This window comes from Musca autumnalis, unplaced genomic scaffold (assembly GCF_047663935.1).
Source record: "Musca autumnalis isolate F117 unplaced genomic scaffold, ASM4766393v1 scaffold_1, whole genome shotgun sequence".
NCBI lineage: Eukaryota > Metazoa > Arthropoda > Insecta > Diptera > Muscidae > Musca > Musca autumnalis.
The window spans coordinates 199,432,705-199,456,273 of NW_027411644.1; the positions used below are offsets into that span (position 1 = coordinate 199,432,705).

Genomic DNA, 23,569 nt, shown 5'->3' on the forward strand with positions numbered 1-23,569 from the left:
TTAGGTTCACCATCAATGTTATTATTGACAAGGAAACCAATTAATTTGGATTTTGTTTATTTTTCTTTGCCGTTTTTAGGTATTTGGTATAACAGCGAAAATCGTGATTGGGTTCGAATTGCCGGCCGATAGTATCCATTATACCCTGGCAAAGGGTTAAGACACACATCACTACGCAAGCCGTCATTCACGAACATAGGCAACAACAACAACAGTAGCAGCAGCAGTTACATTAACGCTTTTCCAGCAGCACCACCACCCACACCTCATTGTATTTGCAACACTTCCACGGCACCATCAACACCCCAAGCAACAACCACAGAAATAACAAAAACATCATCAACAACAACCACTTCGAACACCTCAACCAACACCAAACCGAAAGAGAACGAAGCCAAAGGTCTCCTACCCCACAATTCCCACATCAATCAATTGCAAATAAATTATTTTGAATTCCCACCGAAAGCCTTGTTGCTTGACGATTCTGAACAGGTAACATCACTATCAGCCCCTTCACTGGCCACCACTACTGCAGTAGCTTTAGCAGCGGCAAGTGGCGCCTGGCCTACGTCTAGTAACGACACAACAACATCTGCCGGTAGCGCAACAGGCTGTATATCTGCTAATAACTCACCGAAAAGTATTTATCATTATCAACATCATCATCATCACCACCAACAGCATCAGCAACATCGACAGCGACAACAGCATCAACATCACCAACAACACCAACAACATCAACAGCATCATCAAAATTTATCGTTAAATCAACAGCAATCTCAATTGCATTATATTGTATCTTCCCCACCACCAACACCTCCTTCAACTACAATAAAAGCAGCAGCAGTTTCTTCAACCAGCAACATGGGACGTCGAGAGATAAAACGCTCCAACACTAGCAGCTCCACCACCAAATCGTATGATAGTGGTAGTGGTAAGTACTGATTCATCTAGTCACATTTACAACTTTACCTATGTACTATATGTACCCAGCAAACCAGTCGTACCGAAATCGGTACAAAATTCGGACGCTACGTCCGATGTCGGATCCGAAATCGTAACGATATCTTAACGAAAGTTGCTGATATAATTTCGGAGCGAAATGTCGGAGCGACATCGGATCGATTTCGGTCCGATTTCGTAACGAAATCTGAAGAAAATCCTTGGGAAATTCGGAAAGGAAATAGATATCTGAACGATGTTGCTTCCGAAAGTGTTCATACGTGTCGGACATCCGACATTTGGTTTGCTGGGTATGTACGTAAGTAGCTGTTATTATGTTGGCAACTTCTTGTTGTTGTAATTTTGTTTCGATTGCTTACCTTTATGGCTGAACTCGTTCGAAGTTCTATACTGAATTGTCCAGGTTTAAAATTTATTATGAAGTATTTAATACGTTTTATGCTAACTGTACATTAGACTGGTTTTAACTCAAAGGGAAAAGAATCGATGTCGGATTTTTTTTCGACTAAAGGAATCAAGAACACTGTTGGACTGGACTGTATTGTTAATATTGTTAATACATAAATATGTTCATTAGGGTGATTTTAAAAAAATCGATGTCGGATGTTTTTGTATGCGGCACACCTTAAAGTGTTTCACCTTTGGTCCCATACAAATTACTATGGATACTTTGAGGCCCCAGTGTCACGTGTTAACATATTCTGAATGTGCTCAAACTTTGGCAATCTTAAAATTTAACATGAAAAAAGTAAAAAAAGAGTTATACCCTCAGCCTATGTGAATTGAGACTTTCATCTATGGACAGATCGAAGGTATTTAGGGTCTTTTCAGAACTTTGTGGTCCTTTTGGGGCATTTGAACTTGCCGACAAAAATGTGGTTATGGATTTAAGATCAAAAGTGTTGAGCAGGAGGTACTTAAAGGAATGGACCGACATAGTCTATTATGGAAGTGGATCTTATTTTGGAAGCCATATCTTTTCGATAGAAATCGCGCTCTCTAGTCATTTCAGTGGGTCATCGTATAACTTTTAGAACAGTATGCCAGGAAGCATGGACTTGTCCACGGAAAACATAATGTCGCTGTAAACAGGCACACAACAAACAGCATCGGTTTACATTTCCAGAGGATCTTTGAACAGACCTTAAACTGCACTTCAACACAAATGTTGAACTTTTGTGGGGAAGGTACTTTAATGTACCTCCATTTTAGAATTTAAACTAAATTTGGAAAAAATATTAGGAGATCCAAAGTTTGGACTACGTTTTTTTTCAATTTTGAGACCAAATCGGTTCATCCGTTCGAGAGCTATCGTGCGCACCAGCCAGACAGACAGACGGACGGACATTGCTAAATCGACTCCAAATTGTCTGAAACGGATTTCGTCCAAACATACTTGGGGTCTAAAACCATTATTTCGATAAGGCACATTTTGCCCGTATGAAAGTGTATATACCCTCGTTAGAATAAATGCTGAGGGTATAAAAAGAGCTGTATCGGTCCACGTTATGATATAAAGCCCATAGAACGGCTACTGGTGTTCTATAAGAGGATCTACCTACTGATATTTTCTAAGAAGATCTACTGGTTTGAAATTACTGATATTTTATGTTTTGTCCTCGTTAGGTCTACAAGCCCTCCCCCATAAAATAGTACGTACCTCCCGATTTTCGGGGGTTTCAAGGTGTTATTAACCCTTTAGGAGGTCTTCTATGTATAGAAGACCATTTTAGTAAGTCTTCTATGTCTAAAAGACCCCTTTAGGATGTCTTCTATATATAAAGGACCTTCAGAGGTCTTCTGTGGATAGAGAATCTTTTAGGTTTCCGTATATGTATATAAGACCCTTTAGCAGGTCTTCTGTGCATAGAGTACCCCTTTAGGAGTTCTTCTATGTATAGAAAACCCTCAGTAGTGGAATTCTGTAACCCATTTTTGGAGTTACCGACAAAAATCGGTAAAATTAAAACGCAAAATTATGAATGAAAAGTATCAATAAAAGTTGACAACACTGTTGGTATCGTTAGGACTTACCGACTACTTTATTTTACCGAAAAATTTCGTTAGTTACCGAAATTATAAGAATTTTAATTTTACCGATTTTTGTCGGTAACTCCAAAAATGGGTTACAGAATTCCACTACTGAGGGTTTTCTATACATAGAAGAACTCCTAAAGGGGTCCTCTATGCACAGAAGAGTTACAGATGAGTTACAAATGAGTTACAGAATTCCACTACATGAGGTCTTCTATTTATAGAAACCCCTTTTGAATCGAATTAACTGAAATTTTGTATAAAGTTTTCGTTGGATGGGACACTTCAGCATGTTTTCCATCGTGCAAATTATTCTTTACATATTGTTAGTAGTATATATTCTACAAATACACCTACCTACTCGCATATTTACTCCTATGAAATAACATTGTGATTGATAGCAAACCATTATATTATTATCTGTTTACAAATAGACAAATGTATGTTAGTGTATAATTGTACAGTGGTGGCCAATACATTTGCAACCAAAATGCAGCCACTCCACCGATGAAGTACGTATGACTGATACAAGTTTTCAAATTTTACTCACTTTTAAATTTCGAAAAACAAAAAAAAACAAATACCTTGAATCATATTAAAAAATATATTTTACAAAACATTGAAGATTTTTGTATGCGATGTGGTTTAGTTGGATATGTTTTGACCATTAAATTGTAAGCCGTTTTATGTATTTTCATATTTTTCATAATTTTTGTTGGATATCGTAACAAAACTTTTTATTTTCTTATACTTGAAGCATTGAACTATAAATAATTGCGAAAAAAGTACCTAATTTTGCTTTCACAAAAATAGTTTACAGAAAATTTCCTAAAACGTGCAATTTTGTTGCAAATATATTGGCTTCCACTGTATATATAGAATATTCGATATTCATTCATGTGTATATAACAGGTTTATGTTTGTTAAAATGTGCATTTGAATGTAAAGAAAATCATAGAGAAGTTCATTATAGCAAAATAACTCTTGTTAAAGTAGACAACCACATGTATGTACAGATTTATGCACATATCGCTCATTTGATCAAAGATTGTCATAACTCAAAAAATGCGTTTTCAAATTTGTACAACGGGGTTGGCTGTTGAATTATGATTGTATGTATCACTCAAATCCCAGCAAAATTTGAAGGAAGGGGTTCCATGCGATGACGTGATTTCACGGCATCTTTTGCATTGGTTTAAACGAAGTCGTGAAAGATCCGATCTTTTCATCAGCATTTGAACCCATTCCATCGATCCAATAGAGATGAATTTTGTGTTTTTGTTTATACACATTTTTCTAAATATATAATAAATTATTTACAATACACTTGATGTTGTCGGAGACTCGAAATCACAACCAACGCACAGTGGGGAAAAATGCAGATCTAGCGTGCAGAAAATAAAAGTCTATGTTTTATTATGTGTTTATCCATAATTATGATAAGAATAGCTATAGATTGTTAATTTTACTTCATTTATTGATATATTTGGTCGATTTGTATTTTTATATATTTTTTGGTATAACTCCCATAGGGCGGTACCTCCCGATCTATGTACTTTTGATAATTTTTTTTTGATGATTATCCAACTGAAATGACTGAAATTTGGCATTTGGTCTTCGTTGATGGTATAAAATATTCCGACAGAGAGTGGTCGGTACAGGTCCAATTTTTGATATAGCCCCCATAGGGAGGTACGGTCAGATTATGGTAATTTTGAAGATTTTAGCCGCATTACCAATTAGTCTTCGTTGAGGGTAAAAAATATTCCGACAGAGAATTGTCGTTTCAGGTCCACTTTTTGATGTAGCCCCCATAGAACGGTACCGCCCGATTTTCGGTATTTTTAAAATTTCACCAACATCATCTAACCGAAATGGCTGAAATCTGATTTGAGTGTACATAGTTTATGGTGGAGTGTATAATAAGGTTTCAAAATAACCCCCTTCTGCACTTTTTAGTAAAAAAAAAATTGTATTTAACAGTTTTTTGGAGACGCACCATTGCAGTAATTTTCCTACTTCTACCCATTTCGTCGGAACCGTAGGACGGACTTTTTCATTTTGTAATTTCTTATCTGCTATGCCGTAATCAATTCCAAGTGATATCTGATCCTATTTATCAAAATGTTTCCCATAATCGTAGTTTTATTTGAACCAAACTTAAAAAAAAAACATCCTTCCCGAATTGGCATATTTTCTAAAAATTGCTATAAAACCAAAAGTCGCAGGAACAAATTTTAGACAATATTCTAGACAAGATATATAAACTCGACTAATTTTCATACTAAACCCCTATTTTAATTGAAGAGTTTAAAAAAATGGACCTAACATTTATTTACCCCGAAAAATCTAAATTAAAATTACTTATGGGTTACAGAGCTATTTAATTTATCTAAATACCATTGCAGTATATCAAAAATACAAAAGATTCCGCAATAATATATTCACAGAATTCACACGTCTATCGCAATTTTACAGCTAAAAAAGGTCATCGTTAACATTGTAAAAAATTTAAATTTTAAATTTACCGTTATTACGTTTTTATTCACTATTTCTAATTATTACATATGGCGTTGAGTACAGTCAACACACTAGTTCAATACTGTACTAGCGTTTTACACTTTCCTTCAAGTCCATTTTTTGATTTACTGCACACTAGATTGGTATTTTTCCCACTGTGCAACGTTTTTAAAACTCTCGTCGTAATGATAATGTCATTGCAAAGGGTTGGTGAAAATGATATGCCAAAGCATTGGTGGAAATTACATGCTTTGGATCCAAAAATGAATAGAATCTTTTGGGGTCCAAGCTCATATAAAATTCATCGATGAAGATGCTAAAAAGATGACATGCCAGATCACTTGCACCCATGATTGAATGGCATCTTTGGCATCGAACAATTTGCTGGGACACTTTAAATCATGCTTGATCTTGCACAGAAATTTAGCAATGAAATCTGGCTAGCTGTTTCCATAACATAGTCCAAGTTTTTATTCTATTTTTTTGTGTAAAAAATCTTTTTAAGTTGGGAAGTTACATTTCAATCGCCAATTTAAAACACGTTTTTTATCGAAACTGTTTGAGATGTGTAACTCATTGAATAAATGAGCGATATGTTCTTTGATTCAGTTACATGTTTTCAAAATATTTAGTTTGCGAAGGAAACATTACAGTTGACTTATTGCCACCTAACACATTGCTGATACAAAAAGGATGTATTTACATCACTGAGCTTAACACTAACCCAGCAAAATAAATTGGAAGTCCTGCAGTGTAGACAAGTTCTTCCACAACATATTCTTAAGCGGTTCAAACGAAGTCGTGAAAAGGGCACCCCATTCCTTACATTTTAACAACATTTGGATGCCATCTAACGAAGGACATCAATTTCTTACACTGACAACATAATCACCCTTATTACCGTTGGCGTAGTCGTATGCGTTCAAATGTCGTAGGCGTAGTCGTAGTTTGCATTTTTTATATGATGAAAAATTATATACTACGAACATTGTTTTATTTTATAGCATCATAGATCCATAAAATATCGAAGGAAACACATTCATCATTCCCTGGACGGATTTCTCGGGTTATAAATAACATTTACTTTTTTTGATACGACAAATCTGTATCACGTATGGCGTTGAAATACGAGGAAAGGGTCGTGACAGATTTTGTTAACGACTGCATTTAAAAACAAAAACAAATCAATTTCAAAAGAATTTTTTGGCAATGATTAATGAAATATATTGGAAAATAACTAAGATAAATACAAATTTTACTTCTTTAAATCATTTTCGTATGACAACTTTCGTGTTTTTATCAGATGACAAACTTTCTACTGAAAATCTGTTAAGAGTCCTCGTATAACGATTCAAGCAATGCAAATTTCTTAGTTCTTGTTCAAAAGATTATTTCGAACGAATTATTTTACAATTAAAAAAATACATTTTTTTAATATTGTATGAGAAAAAAATTGTCGTTGTCGTAAATTTTTCGTGATACCATAAAATAACCCTACGACAACGACTACGCCAATGACTACAAAAACGTCTACGCCAAAAAATTATTTTGATTGTAAAAACTGTAGGGTTGGTTTTTCTTCTGGATTAAAAGCTTAGTAGATCATGTACTAACAAATCTATTAATTTTTTGCCAAAAGAATTCTTTAAAATTTGATATTTTAGCTTTTAAGGACGAATATGTTCATAATACCAATCAGTCGTTTCGACACGTCAACTTGCAATTTTGGATACGACTACGCCAACCGTAATAAGGCTGAATAATAACAAATAAAACAAGTAAAAAAGTATCAGTCGGCTTTGTAGACAGAGATATACTCTCAGCCCGTTCAAGAGATATCGTCCATTATTTTAAATATTGGGGGGAAGTACCGGAAGTTGTGGACCGGTATTGCGTATCTCCGAACTGAAACTAAGTTTGGACAAAATATGACGAAGGCCAAAATTTAGACAAAATCGGTTGATCAGTTCTTGCTCTCCAGCCACTACATACGGTGTTATAGGGGTTTCGGGCTGTTTTCTCAAGAAGTATGGATTTGCCCCTGGCAAAACTTTTACCGTCGTAATGAAGGCAGCGAATGGAAGATCCCTCAAGAAAAATCGCAGTGATTCGAGAGCAGATCTTAAAGTGAACTTATGACGTGTAAAGTATGCACAGTGGTACCAGCCCGCGACAAAAATACAAATATCGATGTCTACAAATTATGACTTTAACTATTCAAATCTCAAATTATAGTATTCCGGCTTTCTTTTTACAACTTCTAACGGTAGTTGCTAACGCAGAGCCACAGAAGTGAGCATTTCCATTTGAAGAAATTGAGACATTGAAATTTCCATTAATATAGTGACAAGTTACAAGTCATATCACAAAAAAGTAATGTGTAAAATTGCTATAGTAAGAAATGGAAGTTAAATTAAATGGTATTGTTATTGTTTTTAATTGATAACATCATTAAGTTGTATCTTTATTTTGTAGTAAAATTGATCTCTTTTGAAATGTATTTTTGTGAGTGTTTTTTATTTAAAATTGTGAAAAGAAATAGACTTTCACTACCTTGGATCCTCGCGGATCCTGACGTTATTTTTATTTAAATGTTCGTGGAAGTGTCCAGAATAAGAAAAAAAAATTATCTCGTTGCCGAGCGGTATTCAGTTTTCATTATACTGAAAACTCCGAGTAGTTTTATGAATGTTTAGTATGGGGTTTTTGGGTGTTTTCAAGCAATCGGTGTTGTTGTTTTGCATTTTGTTTCGATCTTATTTTATAAAAAAAAATGTGTTTTTAGGATTACAGTATGAAAGTATGTTTATACCCTACACCACTATGTGGAAAGGGTATTATAAGTTTGTTTTGGTAAAAATTCATGTAACACCGCGAAATATTCGTCGGAGACCCCCAATGTGGTATACCAATCTTCATATCTCGGCGAGATAAAGCGATTTTGAGATGTGTGTCCGTCCGTCCGTCCGTGTGTCCGTCTATCCATTATAAATTGTAATCAAACTCCAGGCCGCAATTTTGGACCGATCGTCACGAAATTTGGTATGGAGGTCGGTTTCACATCAGAATAGATCGTTATTTTAATTGGTAATGATCGTGAAATATTTAACGGGTGAAATGGACCAAAAACATAATTTTTATCCGATGTTGTATATGCTCTGTAGGGCGCAATAATAGTCTGATCGCCTCGAAATTTTAAATGAGGTTAGAGTATATGACAAAGAATTAGCTTGCAATTTGAGATGACGATTAGATAATATTTAGAGTGTTAAATGGACCAAAACGTTTGTGTGAAAATTGTGAAAATTTTTAGTATACAGCTTATATCTTTATTCCTGGAAGAGACATTCCGGGAAAGTAAGCTATACTTGGAAGAGGAACGCTTAACCTTTCTATTGATGTCAATTGTGTTGGTGTACATGATAAGATAACAGAGTTACAGCCTAATATACCCTGTTATTTGTTTGTAGTCTAATGATAAACACGCTAGAGGTCGCAATTATAGTTCAATAATGATGAAATATTGCATGAGGTGAGAGTTTAGGTCGAAGAAGAGGCCTAAAATTTGGGATGATGATCTGATATTATTTAGCGGGTGAAATGGACCATTATATTTGTATTAAAAACACAAACAAATATTTTTGGTCTATATTTTTTTCCTGGAGGGCATATACGGGCAAAGTAGACTACATATGAAAATAGATCTACTGATCTTCCCCCCTATGAACATTGCAATAAAGTGTCTGCTAGATAACGGGCCTACTGCTTAATATATAATGGGTTATGTGTAGAGAACCACATTTTCCCATTCCCAGCTGTTGCATTGTTGCATATTATATGGTGCCCTAACATTTTAATTGTCCAATTGGATTTTAATACATACATTGCAGCATGACTCGCTTTGCCACCTTCTTTCAAAACGATTCCCCAGCCAGGCAAAATCAAATTTTAAAACGGTTTTAATACGCGATGAGTTAATACATATATGTAGTGGTGTAGGCTATCACATGGTCGGCCCGTCCGACTTACTTATTTTACTTGTTTTAAAATATGGTGTTCAAAAAATTTTGTCAATCCCAGCATGGGGCGGACGTATTCGAAGAAATTATAGCAAAACTTCTGGTCGATGTTGCGGGATATGACTTCTGTAAGTTGTCAGATCGTATTCACTACTCTTTTCTCCACTACTTTCTGCAAAGGAATTTAAAAAATCTGGATATAGAACAAGAGAAAAAATTATAAAAATCATGCAAATTGGCTTGCTATAAAATACCCCATTATTTTTGAAATATACACACTTCAAGAATTATCTGCCGTTGCAAGTAAAAACGCGGAAGGCCTGCCGTAGATTTAGGCTCCACACATAAAACTAAACAACGTAGAATGGTTAAATTGGCAAGCAGGACAACTTGTGTGGTCTTGTTTACCTCGCGAACTAAAAGTCTCATAAAACATCTTAGTTTCCAGATAATCCCTGTTTGACACCAGTAGGACAAGGTTTACATCTAATATAATCTGGTACGCCCTGGGTCCATATGTTAACCTTTCTAGTAAGAATATTCTGTGCCTCATATTGTTGATACTTGTTACCAGTTAATCCTTGTCAAGAATAAAATTCATAAAATGTCATGATTTTTACAAATGTTTTTGTAAAAAAATTAGGCCAAATACTTAAATATGCCAAGTATCTGGAGTTAACATGATATAGGACTATACCAAAATGTGGACATATATTAATGAATTTTGGCAAGAATGTTTGATACAGATTATAAACTCGAAATGTCAAATTGCAGCACATTCAGTTGGAAAGTATGCCAAAATCGTGAAATTATAAAAAAAATACGGGAGGTACGTCTATATGGGGGATATACCAAATCATGGACCTCTATCGCCTTTGGACCTACACAAGATGTTTAATACCACCAAAGAACACGAAATTTCAAATTACAGCGAATTCACTTTGAAGATATAGACAAAATCTTGAAATTAATATAAAACTGGAAGTACCGGGTCTACACCTAAAAGTAGACCAATCTTGACGATTTTTGGGGGAAAATTATCCTCTAGTCACTACGAGTTTACTGTAAAATTTTCAGATCGATATCTTGATTAGAAATATTTTTGTCGCTCTCTCCCATACAAGCTAAACCACAGTGGTATGGTCCAAATCGGCCACTCCCTTCAAGAGTTATCGTGCGCACAGTCTTCGAACTTATCTTCGAACTTAAACTAAGCGTCCAAAAAATATTACAAAGGCCAGATTTTGGACCGAATCGGCAGATCCGTTCGAGAGTTATACTGCGCTCCAACCACAATACACGGTGTTATAGGGTTTTTTTTTTTGCAATTTTCAGGCTATTTTCTCAGAAAGTATGGGTTTTTATGGAGGACAGTGATAATAAGTTGTTACAACAAAAATCAAAGCGATTCGAGAGCAGGTCCTAAACTGAACTTTTCCGAAATTTTGTGTGGGAGATACCCGAAGGAGTGGACCGATTGAGTCCATATTGGAACCTAATCTAAGTCTGGTAGAAAGTTGACGATGTGCAAAGTATGGACCAAATCGGTTACTGCCTTCAAGAGTTATCGTGCGCACAAATTTTCCGAACATTTTCGAACTTTTGTGGGAGAGGTACCGGAGGGAGTGGACTTAGTGGACTTAGAACTTAAACTAAGTTTTGGACAAAATATTACGAAAGCCATATTTTGGACCGAATCGGTTGATCTATTCGAGAGTAATCGTGCGCTCCAGCCAGCCAGACAAGACAGATAGATGGACGTGGCTAAATCAACTCCAAACGGATATCGTCCAAACATACATGGGGTCTAAAACCATTATTTCGATGAGGCACATTTTGCCTGTATGAAAGTGTATATACCCTCGTTAGCTTAAATGCTGAGGGTATAAAAATTGTTAACTTTGCGACACGCCGAACTTTTCATACCCTCCACCATAAAAATATTTCTCTCAATAACACTTTGCTACATGAAAAACATTCAAGGCTTCTGATGCAAAAGTTCTATCGCGTTGGGGTCCATCGACAACGAAAATATATTTGGTTCCTTTGGGTCACTTCGTTTTTCGATTTTATAATGGTAAGTCGGAAGGTATCATTATATGAGCGCTACACCTAGACCTATGTTGACAATTTGTGGTGAAGAAGATTCGTGACTGCAGGGAACTTAAAATGCTAAAATACAGAAAATCGGGAAGTACGGTTATATGGGTCCTACACCAAAATATGAGCCGAAATAGTTCACCTTCGAACCTACGGACAGATCGAAAAGCGGCCACACAACCAGCATCCTTTTCCCTAAAAATTATGTATTTTGAGGGTTTTTTGAATTTTGTGGCTTTTTTGGACGTGTGAACTTGCCGACAAAAAAATTAATTTGAATTAAAGCCAAAAAGTGTTCCGGAGGAGGTACTTCATGGCAGGAACGAACACAGAAAATCATTTCATTAGAACAAATAGGGTATTCTGAAGAAGCAAGTAATTTAAAAAAAATTAGGTCTCAGTGTTTTATTTATAAATGCACTTTAAGGGACAAATTATTTTCTAGTTTTAAGTGCATTTATAAATAAAACACTGAAACTTAATTTTTTTAATTATTTTTTATTTTTAACTTTTTAGTAAATAATTTTTTTTGACCACTGAGAACAAAATTATAGTCAATTTAGGCCGAAAATGTAGATAAAACTTTAAAATGACTGAAATCGTGTGGTACCGTTATATAAAGTCTATACCAAAACCTGGACTTATGTCCACAATTTTTGGTGGGGAAGTTTCAGTACCATTGGGAACCCCAAATGCCAAATTACAGCCTATTTGGGTTAAAAACAAGTAAAAAAGTATCAGTCGGCTTTGCCAATTTTTTCACAAAAAACTTATGTATTTAGGGGGTTTCAAAATTTTGGTCGTATGAACCGATAAATATGTTGATTAGGATTAAAGTTCAAAAATTTTGCGGAAAAGGTACTTAAAGGAATGGACCGACATAGATCATAGGGTGCCATAGGGGGTTTTTACACCCTTCGGGCTGTTTTCTCAAGAAGCATGGACTTGCCCCTGAAACAAATTTTAAAATCGTAATTGAGGCAGCGAATGTATGTTGTTTCAACAAAAATCAAAGTGATTCAAAAGCAGGTCTTAAAGTGAACTTATCCAAAATTTTGTGTTGGAGGTACGGGAAATATAGTCCATATTCGAACCTGATCTATATCTGGTAGATATTATGAGAATGTGTAAAGTATGCACCAAATCGGTCACTCCCATCAAGAGTTATCGTGCGCACAATTTTTCCTAATATTTTTGAACTTTTGTGGGGTAGGTACCTGAAGGAGTGGACCGATATGGCTTATCTACGAACATAAACTAAGTTTGGAAACAATATTACGAAGGCCAAATTTTGGCCGGAATCGGCATACCCGTTCGAGAATTATCTTGCGCTTCCACCCATAAACATGGTGTCATAGGGTTTGTTTTTCAACTTTCAGGCTATTTTTTCAGGAAGTATGGACTGGCCCCTAAGGAAACTTGTACCTTCGTATAGGGGACAGTGAATACCAGATGTTACAACAAAAACCAAGGCGATTCGAGAGCAGGTCCTAAACTGAACTTTTCCGAAATTTTGTGTGGGAGGTACTCGAAGGAGTTTAACGATTGGGTCCATATTGGAACCTCATCTAAGTCTGGTAATGTGCAAAGTATGGACCAAATCGGTTACTCCCTTCAAGAGTTATCGTACGCACACATTTTCCGAACATTTTCGAAATTTTGTGGGGGAGGTACCGGAAGGAGTGGACCGATGTAATCCATCGTTGAACATAAACTAAGTTTGGACAAAATATTTCGAAAGCCAAATTTTGGAACGAATCGGCAGATCCGTTCGAGAGTTATGTTGCGCTCCAACTACTACACACGCACAGTGGAAAAAATACCGATCTAACGCGCCAAAAGTCAAAAAAATCACATACGCCAATTTAAAAATGATTGTTGCAGTTTTAATCTAAGCTGTCCACAGAATGCAACTGCATTTAAAATAATTTGTTTTGCATCAGTCTAAGCGGAAGAACGGTCCGTTTTTTGTTGACATTTTTTTAACTAGTTTTCATAATATAGTTTAGTAGTAAATTTGTGATCGTCGCATGCACTCTTCCTACAAAGTAATTTTACAGCTTTATTGAATTTAACATTTTGTGAAGCAGGTGATTTAAAAAATGTTGAATAAAAGATGTTATTTATTGCAACTCGGATTTTACACTTAAAACATGTGACATCCGATTTTTTTCCAAATTGAGCACTTTGTTAAATCTATTGCTAAGGAGTGTCGCGGGATGGCGCGTAGATTTTTTATTTTATTTTTAGTACACATAGTTCTTAACTAATTTGTAAAATTTTAGCTGCAACAAACTGCAACATTTTATTTTATTACTATTTTTATTAACATAATTTTGTATGTAAAAATGCTGAAATTGGAGCGGTACCTTTCTATCAATGCGTGTACCTGTGCCGAAAATTCTCCCTCGGAATATTTTATACCACCAACGAAGACTAAATGTCAACTTTCAGCTATATCGGTTGGATAATATGGCTAAAACCTCCCAAAATTACCGAAATCGGTGGTACCGGTCTATGGGGGCTATATGAAAACATGGTCCTATACCGAAAATGTTTATAGAAGTGTATGCATAACCCCCACAGAGACTAAATACCAAATCCTAGCCGTTTCGGTTGGATAATGTGGTAGAAATCTTTAAAATACCGAAAATCGATAGGTACCATTCTACGGTTAAAATACAAATCTACCAAATGTATTAATAAATGAAGTAAAATTGTCGATTTATAGCTGTTCATATCGAATTTATGGACAAACATACAATAAAACATAGACTTTTACTTTTGGCGCACTAAATCGGTACTTTTTTCCACTGTGACACGGTGTCATAGGGTTTTTTGTAACTTTCAGGCTATTTTCTCAGGAAGTATGGACTTGCCCCTAATGAAACTTACAGCGTCGTATTGAGGGCAGCGAATACAACTTGCGTAAACAAAAATCAAATCGATTCGAGACCAGGTCCTAAACTGAACTTTTCCGAAATTTTGTGTGGGAGGTACCCGAAGGAGTGGACCGATTGAGTCTATATTGGGACCTCATCTAAGTTTGGTAGAAATTACACGATGTGCAAAGTATGGACCATATCGGTTATTCCCTACAAGAATTATCGTGCGCACAAGTTTTGCGACAATTTTTGAACATTTGTGGGGGAGGTACCTGAAGGAGTGGACCTATATGGCCCATCTTCGAACTTAAATCGAATCTGGACAAAATATTTCGATACGCAAAATTTGAACCGAATCGATTGATCCGTTCGAGGGCTATCGTGCGCACCAGCCAACCAGACAGACAGACGGACAGACAGACGGACGGACATTGCTAGATCTACTCAAAATTGTCTGAAACGAATATCGTACAAACATACTTGGGGTCTAAAACCATTATTTCGATGAGGCACATTTTTGGTCGTATCAAAGTGTAAATACCCTCTTTAGCCTAAAGGCTGAGGGTATAATGAAGATAAAATCCATAAAACACTTGAAATCAGGTGGTACCGCTATATAGGGCCTATACCAAAACCTGTACCTACATATGTCCATCATTTTGGGTGAGGAAGTTCCTGTACCAATAGGGGGTCCCATTGCCAAGTTACCGCCAATTCAGCCTAAAAATGAAGATAAAATCCTCATCCTACTTGAAATCGGGGGGTACTGCTATAAGGGGGCTATACCACAATGTTTGGTGGGGAAACGTCTGTATCATTGGAAATCCCAAATGCCAAATGACAGCTAATTCGGGCAAAAACGAAGAAAAAATCCTCAAAATACCTGAAATCGGGCGGTACCGCTATATGGGGGCTGTAGGAAAAAATGGGCCCATATTCATGTATTGTGATCCAAATCTTAAAAGTGTGCAAAGTTTCAGTTCGATTGGTCAACTGCAACTGTGTTAAAAATGAGTTACCAGATTTAAACTATACGGACACCAAAGTAAGTTAAATAAAACACTGTAAACATTTTCATTCAGGGCCCCATGGCCCCCTGGCGTTCGACCGTGTCTGAAGGAATGCATCTGCATAGTCCATTTTGGAATTGGTTTTTTTAGGAGTCATTTGCTTTAGATATATGTATATCACGCCCACCTGTCATTTTAGTTAATCACCGTATAATTTGGAGCTTTTGGACTTTTGGATCCTGACGTATGCACGGACTTGCCCACAAAATAACATAATATCGCTGTAAACAGGACTACAAGCAGTACTTTGATATAACTGTACGGCTGATCCGTTTGAAAGTTATCATGAGCTCCAGTCGCTACAAATGGTGCCATAGAAGTGTTTTTTTACAGCTTTCGGGCCATTTTCTCAGGAAGTATGGACTTGCGCCTGAAAAACTTACACCATCGTAACGGGGACAGCGAATACAAATTGTTACAAAAAAAAACAAGTAAGAAAAGCGTTAAGTTGGGTCGGGCCGAACTTTTTATACCCTCCACCACAAATTTCAGCCATTTCGGTGGATTAATGTGGCCACAACCTTCAAAATACCGAAATTCGGAAGGTACCGTTCTATGGGGGCTATATGATGGCGTGGACCTATACCTACAAATTTCTGGGGGAAAGTTTTATACGCCTAAAGAAGACTAAATACCAAATTTCAGCCATCTCGGTGTGATAATGAGGCTAAAACGTTCAAAATATTGAATATCGGGAGATATTGTATTATGGGGGCTATATCAACACGTGGACCTATATAAACATTTTATGGTAGAAATGTTTCTTAGCCTCTGGAAACACAAAATACAAAGTTACAACCGATTCTTTGGTCAAATGGGTCTAATACATTCAAAATATATTAAAATGACGCATACTTTATAAGGGGCCTTATGTGGGGGATATACCAAAACGTGGACCTATATAACCCAACTTTGGTAGGAATGCTTTCTGGCCTCTGTAGACACAAAATACCAAATTACAACCAATTCTGTGGTCAAATGGGTCTAATACATTCAAAATATATTAAAATAACGCGTACTTTATATGGGGCCTTATATGGGGGCTATACCAAGACGTGGACCTATATAACCCAACTTTGGCAGGAATATTTTTTGGCCTCTGGAGACACAAAGTACCAAATTACAAGCAATTCGGTGGTAAAATGGGCCAAATATCTTAAAAATTCCTTAAAACGACGACGCGTCACGAGTCGTTTTGTATGGGGGCTATACGAAAGCGTGGACCTACATAGCCCGCTTTCAATACCAAAAGTCCTACGTAAATATAACATATTTTCCCAAAATTTCATCAACCTACGTCAATCCGTTCGGACGCTAGAGTGATTTCCACAGACGGACAGACAGACAGACGGACAGACGGACGGACATGGCTATATCGATGTAGAATTGCACGCTGATCAAGAATATATATACTTTGTGGGTTCTACAATGATTATTTCGAGTAGTTACAAACGTAGTGACAAACTTAATATACCCCCATCCTATGGTGGAGGGTATAAAAAGCAGTATCAGTTTTAATGTTAAATAATATGCTTGATGTTTATTGATCGTATTTCTTTTCAAACAACAACAAAGATTACCTTGTAATCTGGGGTGGCGACAGAGGCCTCTTAGTTACTACAAAGATTACCAATTGTAATCTGGTGTGGCGACAGAGGCCGGTTAGGAAACGCGAAGACGTTTGGGTTAATACGCGACAAGTTAACTCTTCAAAGGTTAATCGACAAGTGAACGCAGAGGTTCTTGCAATCGCAGAGGATCTGAGTCGATTTATACTACTACATTTACATATTCCAATGAGAGAAAACTCAACAACCGCTCGTTAGCATCAACACTCTACGGTCTCCGCAGAGGGAACTTGCTGAGGTGATGCACGATGATGTCAATCAGCATCCGTGATCGACTGAGCTCGGGAAGTTGAGTTGGAATGTATCAAACCTAAACAATAAGCGTGGATTTAAAAATATTTTTTCCAATCTCTTTCTCAACTATATGCGTTGAATTTAATGAAAATATTTTTTCAACCTCATAACCAGCTATAAAACCGCATATTAAACAATAATTTTCCAACCTATTCTTTAAAACTTGAATTTTTGGAGAATATTTTTCCATTTACTTCTCAGCTATTAGCTTGGATTTTTAAAACCTATTTTCAACAGTTTTTAAATAATATTTCTTAAAATTCATTTCCACTAAAACTTGGATTTTAAATAATATATTTTGTTTTAGTCACAAATTATGAAGAAACCAACTCTCTCTTACCATGTTCTAGTTGGAAAATGTTCCAAGATTCCCATGGCAGTTTGACAATTTTATCGTCCATATTGCTGAGTTTATATCAACACCATCTAATTCCCCTTGTGGACTTGGATGCCGTAAATACATTAACATATCCCCACGTAGATGTGCAAATCATAATTATTCCTGTCATTAGGTACATATCTATTGACATGAATAATTACATGTCTCCTGCCACAGGATTCTGGTCGAGTATTTGTGTTTTGCCAATGATAATGCAAATTATGGATAACATTTATCAACACCTCCACACAAACATACATACGGAGCTTTATATAAATACATATACGCAAGTCAGTTACCCTTTTGTGAACACAAATCACGCACACACACTCACACTTATTGCATTTATTGTCTAATGAGTTTTCTATAGTAACGAATTGAATGACAGCATTATCATCAACATTACCACCTTACATAATGTATTATAACGTAATGAAAGTCCAATATTGGCATTATATCCGCCGCCACCACATACCTCCAAGCTTATGTATGTTATATCGTGTTAAGTCAGGTTTCCTAATTTTCTTTTGAAAATTGTTGTAGTTGTTTTTCGTTCATCTTATGGGGGGTTTAATGAAAGAGGTCATAATGCCAATGATATCATCTGACACGCACACAAAAGAATGCGAAGAAGATGAATGAATGACATCAAAAGTGAATATAGAAGAAATTGTAATTGACAGCGGTCACTTCTATTGATATTATTCACAGTATATGATTACTACACGCATGTTTGCCCATGTGTATGCGAATGATTAATTTAAGGTAATACGTTTAAACGTAAACAACTTATCTTACATTTCCAATCTAAATGAGATGTGATACGATTGAAGATGATTCCTTTGTTGTATTTTCTATTTCAATACAAGCGTAAGGAATTTGTGTTATTGAACTTAAGGTATAAGCAAGAAAGGTTATCTTACGTTCACGGCAACAAACACCGGAACCTGATGTATGTTGTAAAGATACAGAAGCAGATCGATTTTTTTGTAAACAAGTAAAAAGTCGTTAAGTTCGGCCGGGCCGAACTTTTTATACCCTTTACCATAAAATAGTCTTAATTAAAATGGAATAATTAGGGTCCTTTTACAATTTTAGGTGGAACAACTTTTCGATAATGGTTAGACTCCTACTGCCTCCCGCTATTGCTTAAATTACACTGTGAACACAAATGTTTGGACAGAGATAATTCCTTTTGGAGATGAAAGCCCTTGGTGTGTGTATATTAAAAACCCCGAAGGACAGATGCGCCGTGATTCGAACTTCCGCGTTATGGCGTGATGATTAGATCTGTAACGACAAGTTCCCTCTCTATAGCTTGGATAGCTTGCGGGGGACCAGAGTCTGTCACAGGAATTTATCTTATAGAGACTGAGAGAGTAACAACACACGATTATTTGGGCTTTAATCAAAAGTTCGAGTTTATTAGGGGTTTGTTTCTAGTTTGTTTCTGACAAGGATCGGAAATTAAATGGTAACTCGGTGTCGACACGCTTTTCGGGCTAACGGTAGGGTTCCAATCGAGTGACCCTGCTGGTTTGTCTCTTTCAAAGGTCTGAGGTTGGATCTCTAGTGAAATTCGAGGGAGGCCTTGCTAAGCACTCCCTATGGTCCGGTTGTTGGCAAGGGGTTGGGCTGGTGTTTCTACCGAAACTCGGAGGGGATCTGGCTAGTACTCCTTATTGCCCTGCTGCACTTGGAGACCTGGATAAGTACTCCTATCGACGTTCGGGGAAGGCTTGGCTAAGTACTCCTCGTCGTCCGATTGCTCATGGAGACCTGGATAAGTACTCCTTGTGATGCGTTAACGGAGACCTGGATAAGTACTCCACTGGGTTACACGTTTGGTAACAGTGGACAGGTACCAGCGGTAATGGAAGGGGTTGAACCTAAGGAACGGGGCAGCTTCTAAGAGGGTTAAAGGTGTAGAGCTAGGCGCGGGGCCGGGATCTAGATTGGGGACCCAAGGGTTACGGACACCTCAGAGGGTTATACGCGAGACACAGTTCTAGGCCAAGGACCCAAGGGTTACGGACACCTCAGAGGGTTACACGGAACACGATTCTAAGCCGAGGTCCCAAGGGTTACGGACACCTCAGAGGGTTAGCCACGTAACGCGATTCTAAGCCGAGGTCCCAAGGGTTACGGACACCTCAGAGGGTTAGGCGCGAGAGCGGAGACCCAAGGGCTACGGACGCCACAGAGGGTTATGCGCGAGGGCGGAGTTCTACGTGGGAGACCCAAGGGCTACGGACGCCACAGAGGGTTATGCGCGAGGGTGGAGTTCTACACAAGACCCAAGGGCTACGGACGCCACAGAGGGTTAACGCGAGGGCAGAGTTCTAGATTGAGGACCCAAGGGCTACGGACGCCACAGAGGGTTAGACGCGAGGGCAGAGTTCTAGGTTAAGGACCCAAGGGCTACGGACGCCACAGAGGGTTAGACGCGAGGGCAGAGTTCTAGGTTAAGGACCCAAGGGCTACGGACGCCACAGAGGGTTAGACGCGAGGGCAGAGTTCTAGGTTAAGGACCCAAGGGCTACGGACGCCACAGAGGGTTAGACGCGAGGGCAGAGTTCTAGGTTAAGGACCCAAGGGCTACGGACGCCACAGAGGGTTAGACGCGAGGGCAGAGTTCTAGGTTAAGGACCCAAGGGCTACGGACGCCACAGAGGGTTAGACGCGAGGGCAGAGTTCTAGGTTAAGGACCCAAGGGCTACGGACGCCACAGAGGGTTAGACGCGAGGGCAGAGTTCTAGGTTAAGGACCCAAGGGCTACGGACGCCACAGAGGGTTAGACGCGAGGGCAGAGTTCTAGGTTAAGGACCCAAGGGCTACGGACGCCACAGAGGGTTAGACGCGAGGGCAATACTAGAAACTAAGGGGAAAACACCACTCTAACTCACCTGGGGTACTTTGTTTGGGTAGCTGTTTGCTTCACTATCCACTTCACGACTCAACCCTCTTCAATTTCCTGCCGTCCTTTTATAGGAAATTCTGGTGATACCTATTACTCCTTAAATACACTAATTAAATTTAGTTTCTGGTTCTTAGGGAACCTATTACCCTCTGGTGATAGGTACCACCTATTACTCCCTCGTGACCATGGATTTTGTCGGCCAATGACCCTAACGTACGACATGGGTAGACAATTACATCATGTAATTCAGATTTATTTATGAAATTCACTTATTAATTACATAATAATATTTCAATACCCAGATAATGTGTGGGCGAAAACGAAAGTATTGACTTTCGTCATCACACTACCCCCCTCCGCTAAATTTCTGTTTCTCCACGAATCGTGACGATTATCTTCCCTTGGCGATTGATTAGAACCCGCAACTTATGTCCTGCCACTGGAAATACCCGCTTATATGGCTGGGGGGGCTTCCTCCGACGTAATGCTTCTCGCAGACAGGGTTGGAGCTTTCGCTTCACTTCCTCGGATAGCTCCTCCCGGCATAAGAACGGTATGTCTCCCCGCGAAGGTGATGGAGGGGGAGGCACGACCACCACGCTTCGTAGATTCGGTGTTAATTCTCCTCGAAGATTTTCCAGCCTTCGATTGCCTCTGGGTGTCCTGGGTTCGGATTCCGAATCCGATGCGTAGCGTGGTGAGAAACATGAGGGAAGGTCTCGTCCTGGGGTTGGCGGCAAATCCAAGTCTAGGGAGGCACTGCGTCCTGGGGTGGAAAAGACATTTTGTCCGGGGGTTGGCAGCGAATCCAAGTCTATGGAGGCACTGTGCCCTGGGATATTCCGTCCGGGGGTTGGCGGCAACTCAACGCCCAGGTTAATATTACGGCCCGGAGTGGGAGGTAGACTACTGCCTATGGCGTTAGGTGGTGGAGACACAGACGGGGAAGGGGTAGCCGGATAATCGCTGGGATAATCTCTGGGATCTGGGGTAGCTGGGACTCCGAGTGGTGGTGTCGCCGGTTCTTCTCTCGAAGGTGGGACTCGGCGTGGTGGTGTCGCCACCTCGTCGTCGGAGGACAGAACGATCGTTTCTACGATCATTGGGGCCGGCCTCGACAAGTTTGGACGAACTCTCTTTTGGTATAATGGTCCAAACCGTGTGGTAGATGGGCGCACCTTACCAACAGGCTTGGGGGTGGAAACGGTGGTGGCCTTCTGAGTTCCTTTGGACGTGGCAGTTCCTTCGACATTTCCGGCTCTGTACTCCTTCCCTTTAACTTTTGAGAGTCGAACTGAGCAGGGCTTCATGGCGTCCATTAGCTGCCTCTGCTGTTTGGAGTCGGCTTTTGTGCGCAAGGGTTGTGTTGGATGCGACATTATGGGTTGGTTTGTAAGGTGTTCTGTGGAGAAAAAAGGTTGCATATTAGCATGGATGAAATGACAATTTTCCTTTGCATTAGATATGGAAACAAAAGGTTTGATGTCGCTAAGGTGGGCCGTTTTCGTATTATGTTCATCCGGCCGACGAACACGAGCTATGACCGGGGATAGAAAATCAACGACCTCAAAAGGACCGTCATACTTGGGGGCCAGTTTTGCCGCGAACTTGTCTATGGCTTTGGACAGGGGGTGCTGTTTGACAAGTACCAAATCCCCTATCACCGGGGTCCATTCGCGACGTCGTAGATTGTACCTACGCCGCTGGTCCTCTCCCGCTCGTGCCAAGCTTCTCCTCACGATTCCAAAGATCTCCTCCAGTTCGGAGGCCCTTTGCGTTGGGTTGGGGATTCGTGCTCCGGTACCTGTGGCGACTTCGTCAAACAATGTCCCCGGCAATCGGGGCTCCCGACCTTGTACCAAAAATGCCGGGCTATACCCTGTTGATTCCGAAGTGCCAGAATTCACCGCCAACATTATCTCTGGCAAGTATTCGTCCCATTGGTGGTGTTTATCCCGGGCCAGCTGGGCAATTATTGTTTTTATGGTTCGATTTGCTCGCTCGGTGGGATTTTCCTGGGGACAATACGGTGCCGTAAACTGCCTTCTAACCCCAATCCCCTTCAGGTACTTATCCAGGATGCGGCTGGTGAATTGGCTCCCGTTGTCGGTGATGATGAGCTTGGGGGTACCAAAACGAGCTAGGATCCGTTCCCTGAAAGCTTTGACTACTCCTTCCGCCGTGGCTTTCCGGAGTGGAATGAGCTCGACCCATTTTGAGAACCTGTCGAGAAATACTAAAAGCATACAGTTACCATGTTTGCTGCGTGGTAGTGGGCCCACAAAATCGGCACATATGGTAGCCCACGGTTCCTCTGGCACCGATAACAGCATCTCGCCTGCCGGGGCCATTTGGTTAGGTTTATACTTTTGACACAACTCACAACGCTGTACAAACCGTGTGATATCGCGGGTCATGCCAGGCCAGTAATAGCGCCCACATGTCCGGTGGATCGTCTTCCGGATACCCAGGTGTCCTGCCGATGGCTGACTATGGTTCTCATGCAGGACTCGTTCCCTTAGTGGTGTAGGGACGCATAATTTCCAAGGCGTATCGTCGTCGTCATTGGTGGTCTTTTGTATGTGCCGGTAGAGTTGTGTCCCTACAATAGAGTAATCAGGAAAATTCTTCGGGTTAGTTCTGACAGCATCCAACTTGTTTTCAAACCACCGGCATCGGCTAACAGATCCTTCCACCGCTCGTTGCAGGGACTCGGTGGGATTACGTGATAAGGCATCCGCTACCACGTTCAAACCT

At 39.2% G+C, this 23,569-nt stretch overlaps 1 protein-coding gene across 1 annotated transcript in view; it reads left to right on the forward strand.

Annotated features, from left to right (window-relative positions):
- Positions 1–380: 380 nt before the first annotated feature.
- Positions 381–23,569, forward strand: part of LOC141388968 (uncharacterized) — a 236,265-nt gene continuing 213,076 nt past the window's right edge. The window contains exons 1-2 of the mRNA XM_073959887.1: positions 381–492; positions 775–934. Of these exons, the coding sequence (XP_073815988.1) occupies positions 865–934 (70 nt within the window). The 5' untranslated portion in view covers positions 381–492; positions 775–864. The remainder of the gene's footprint in view (positions 493–774; positions 935–23,569) is intronic.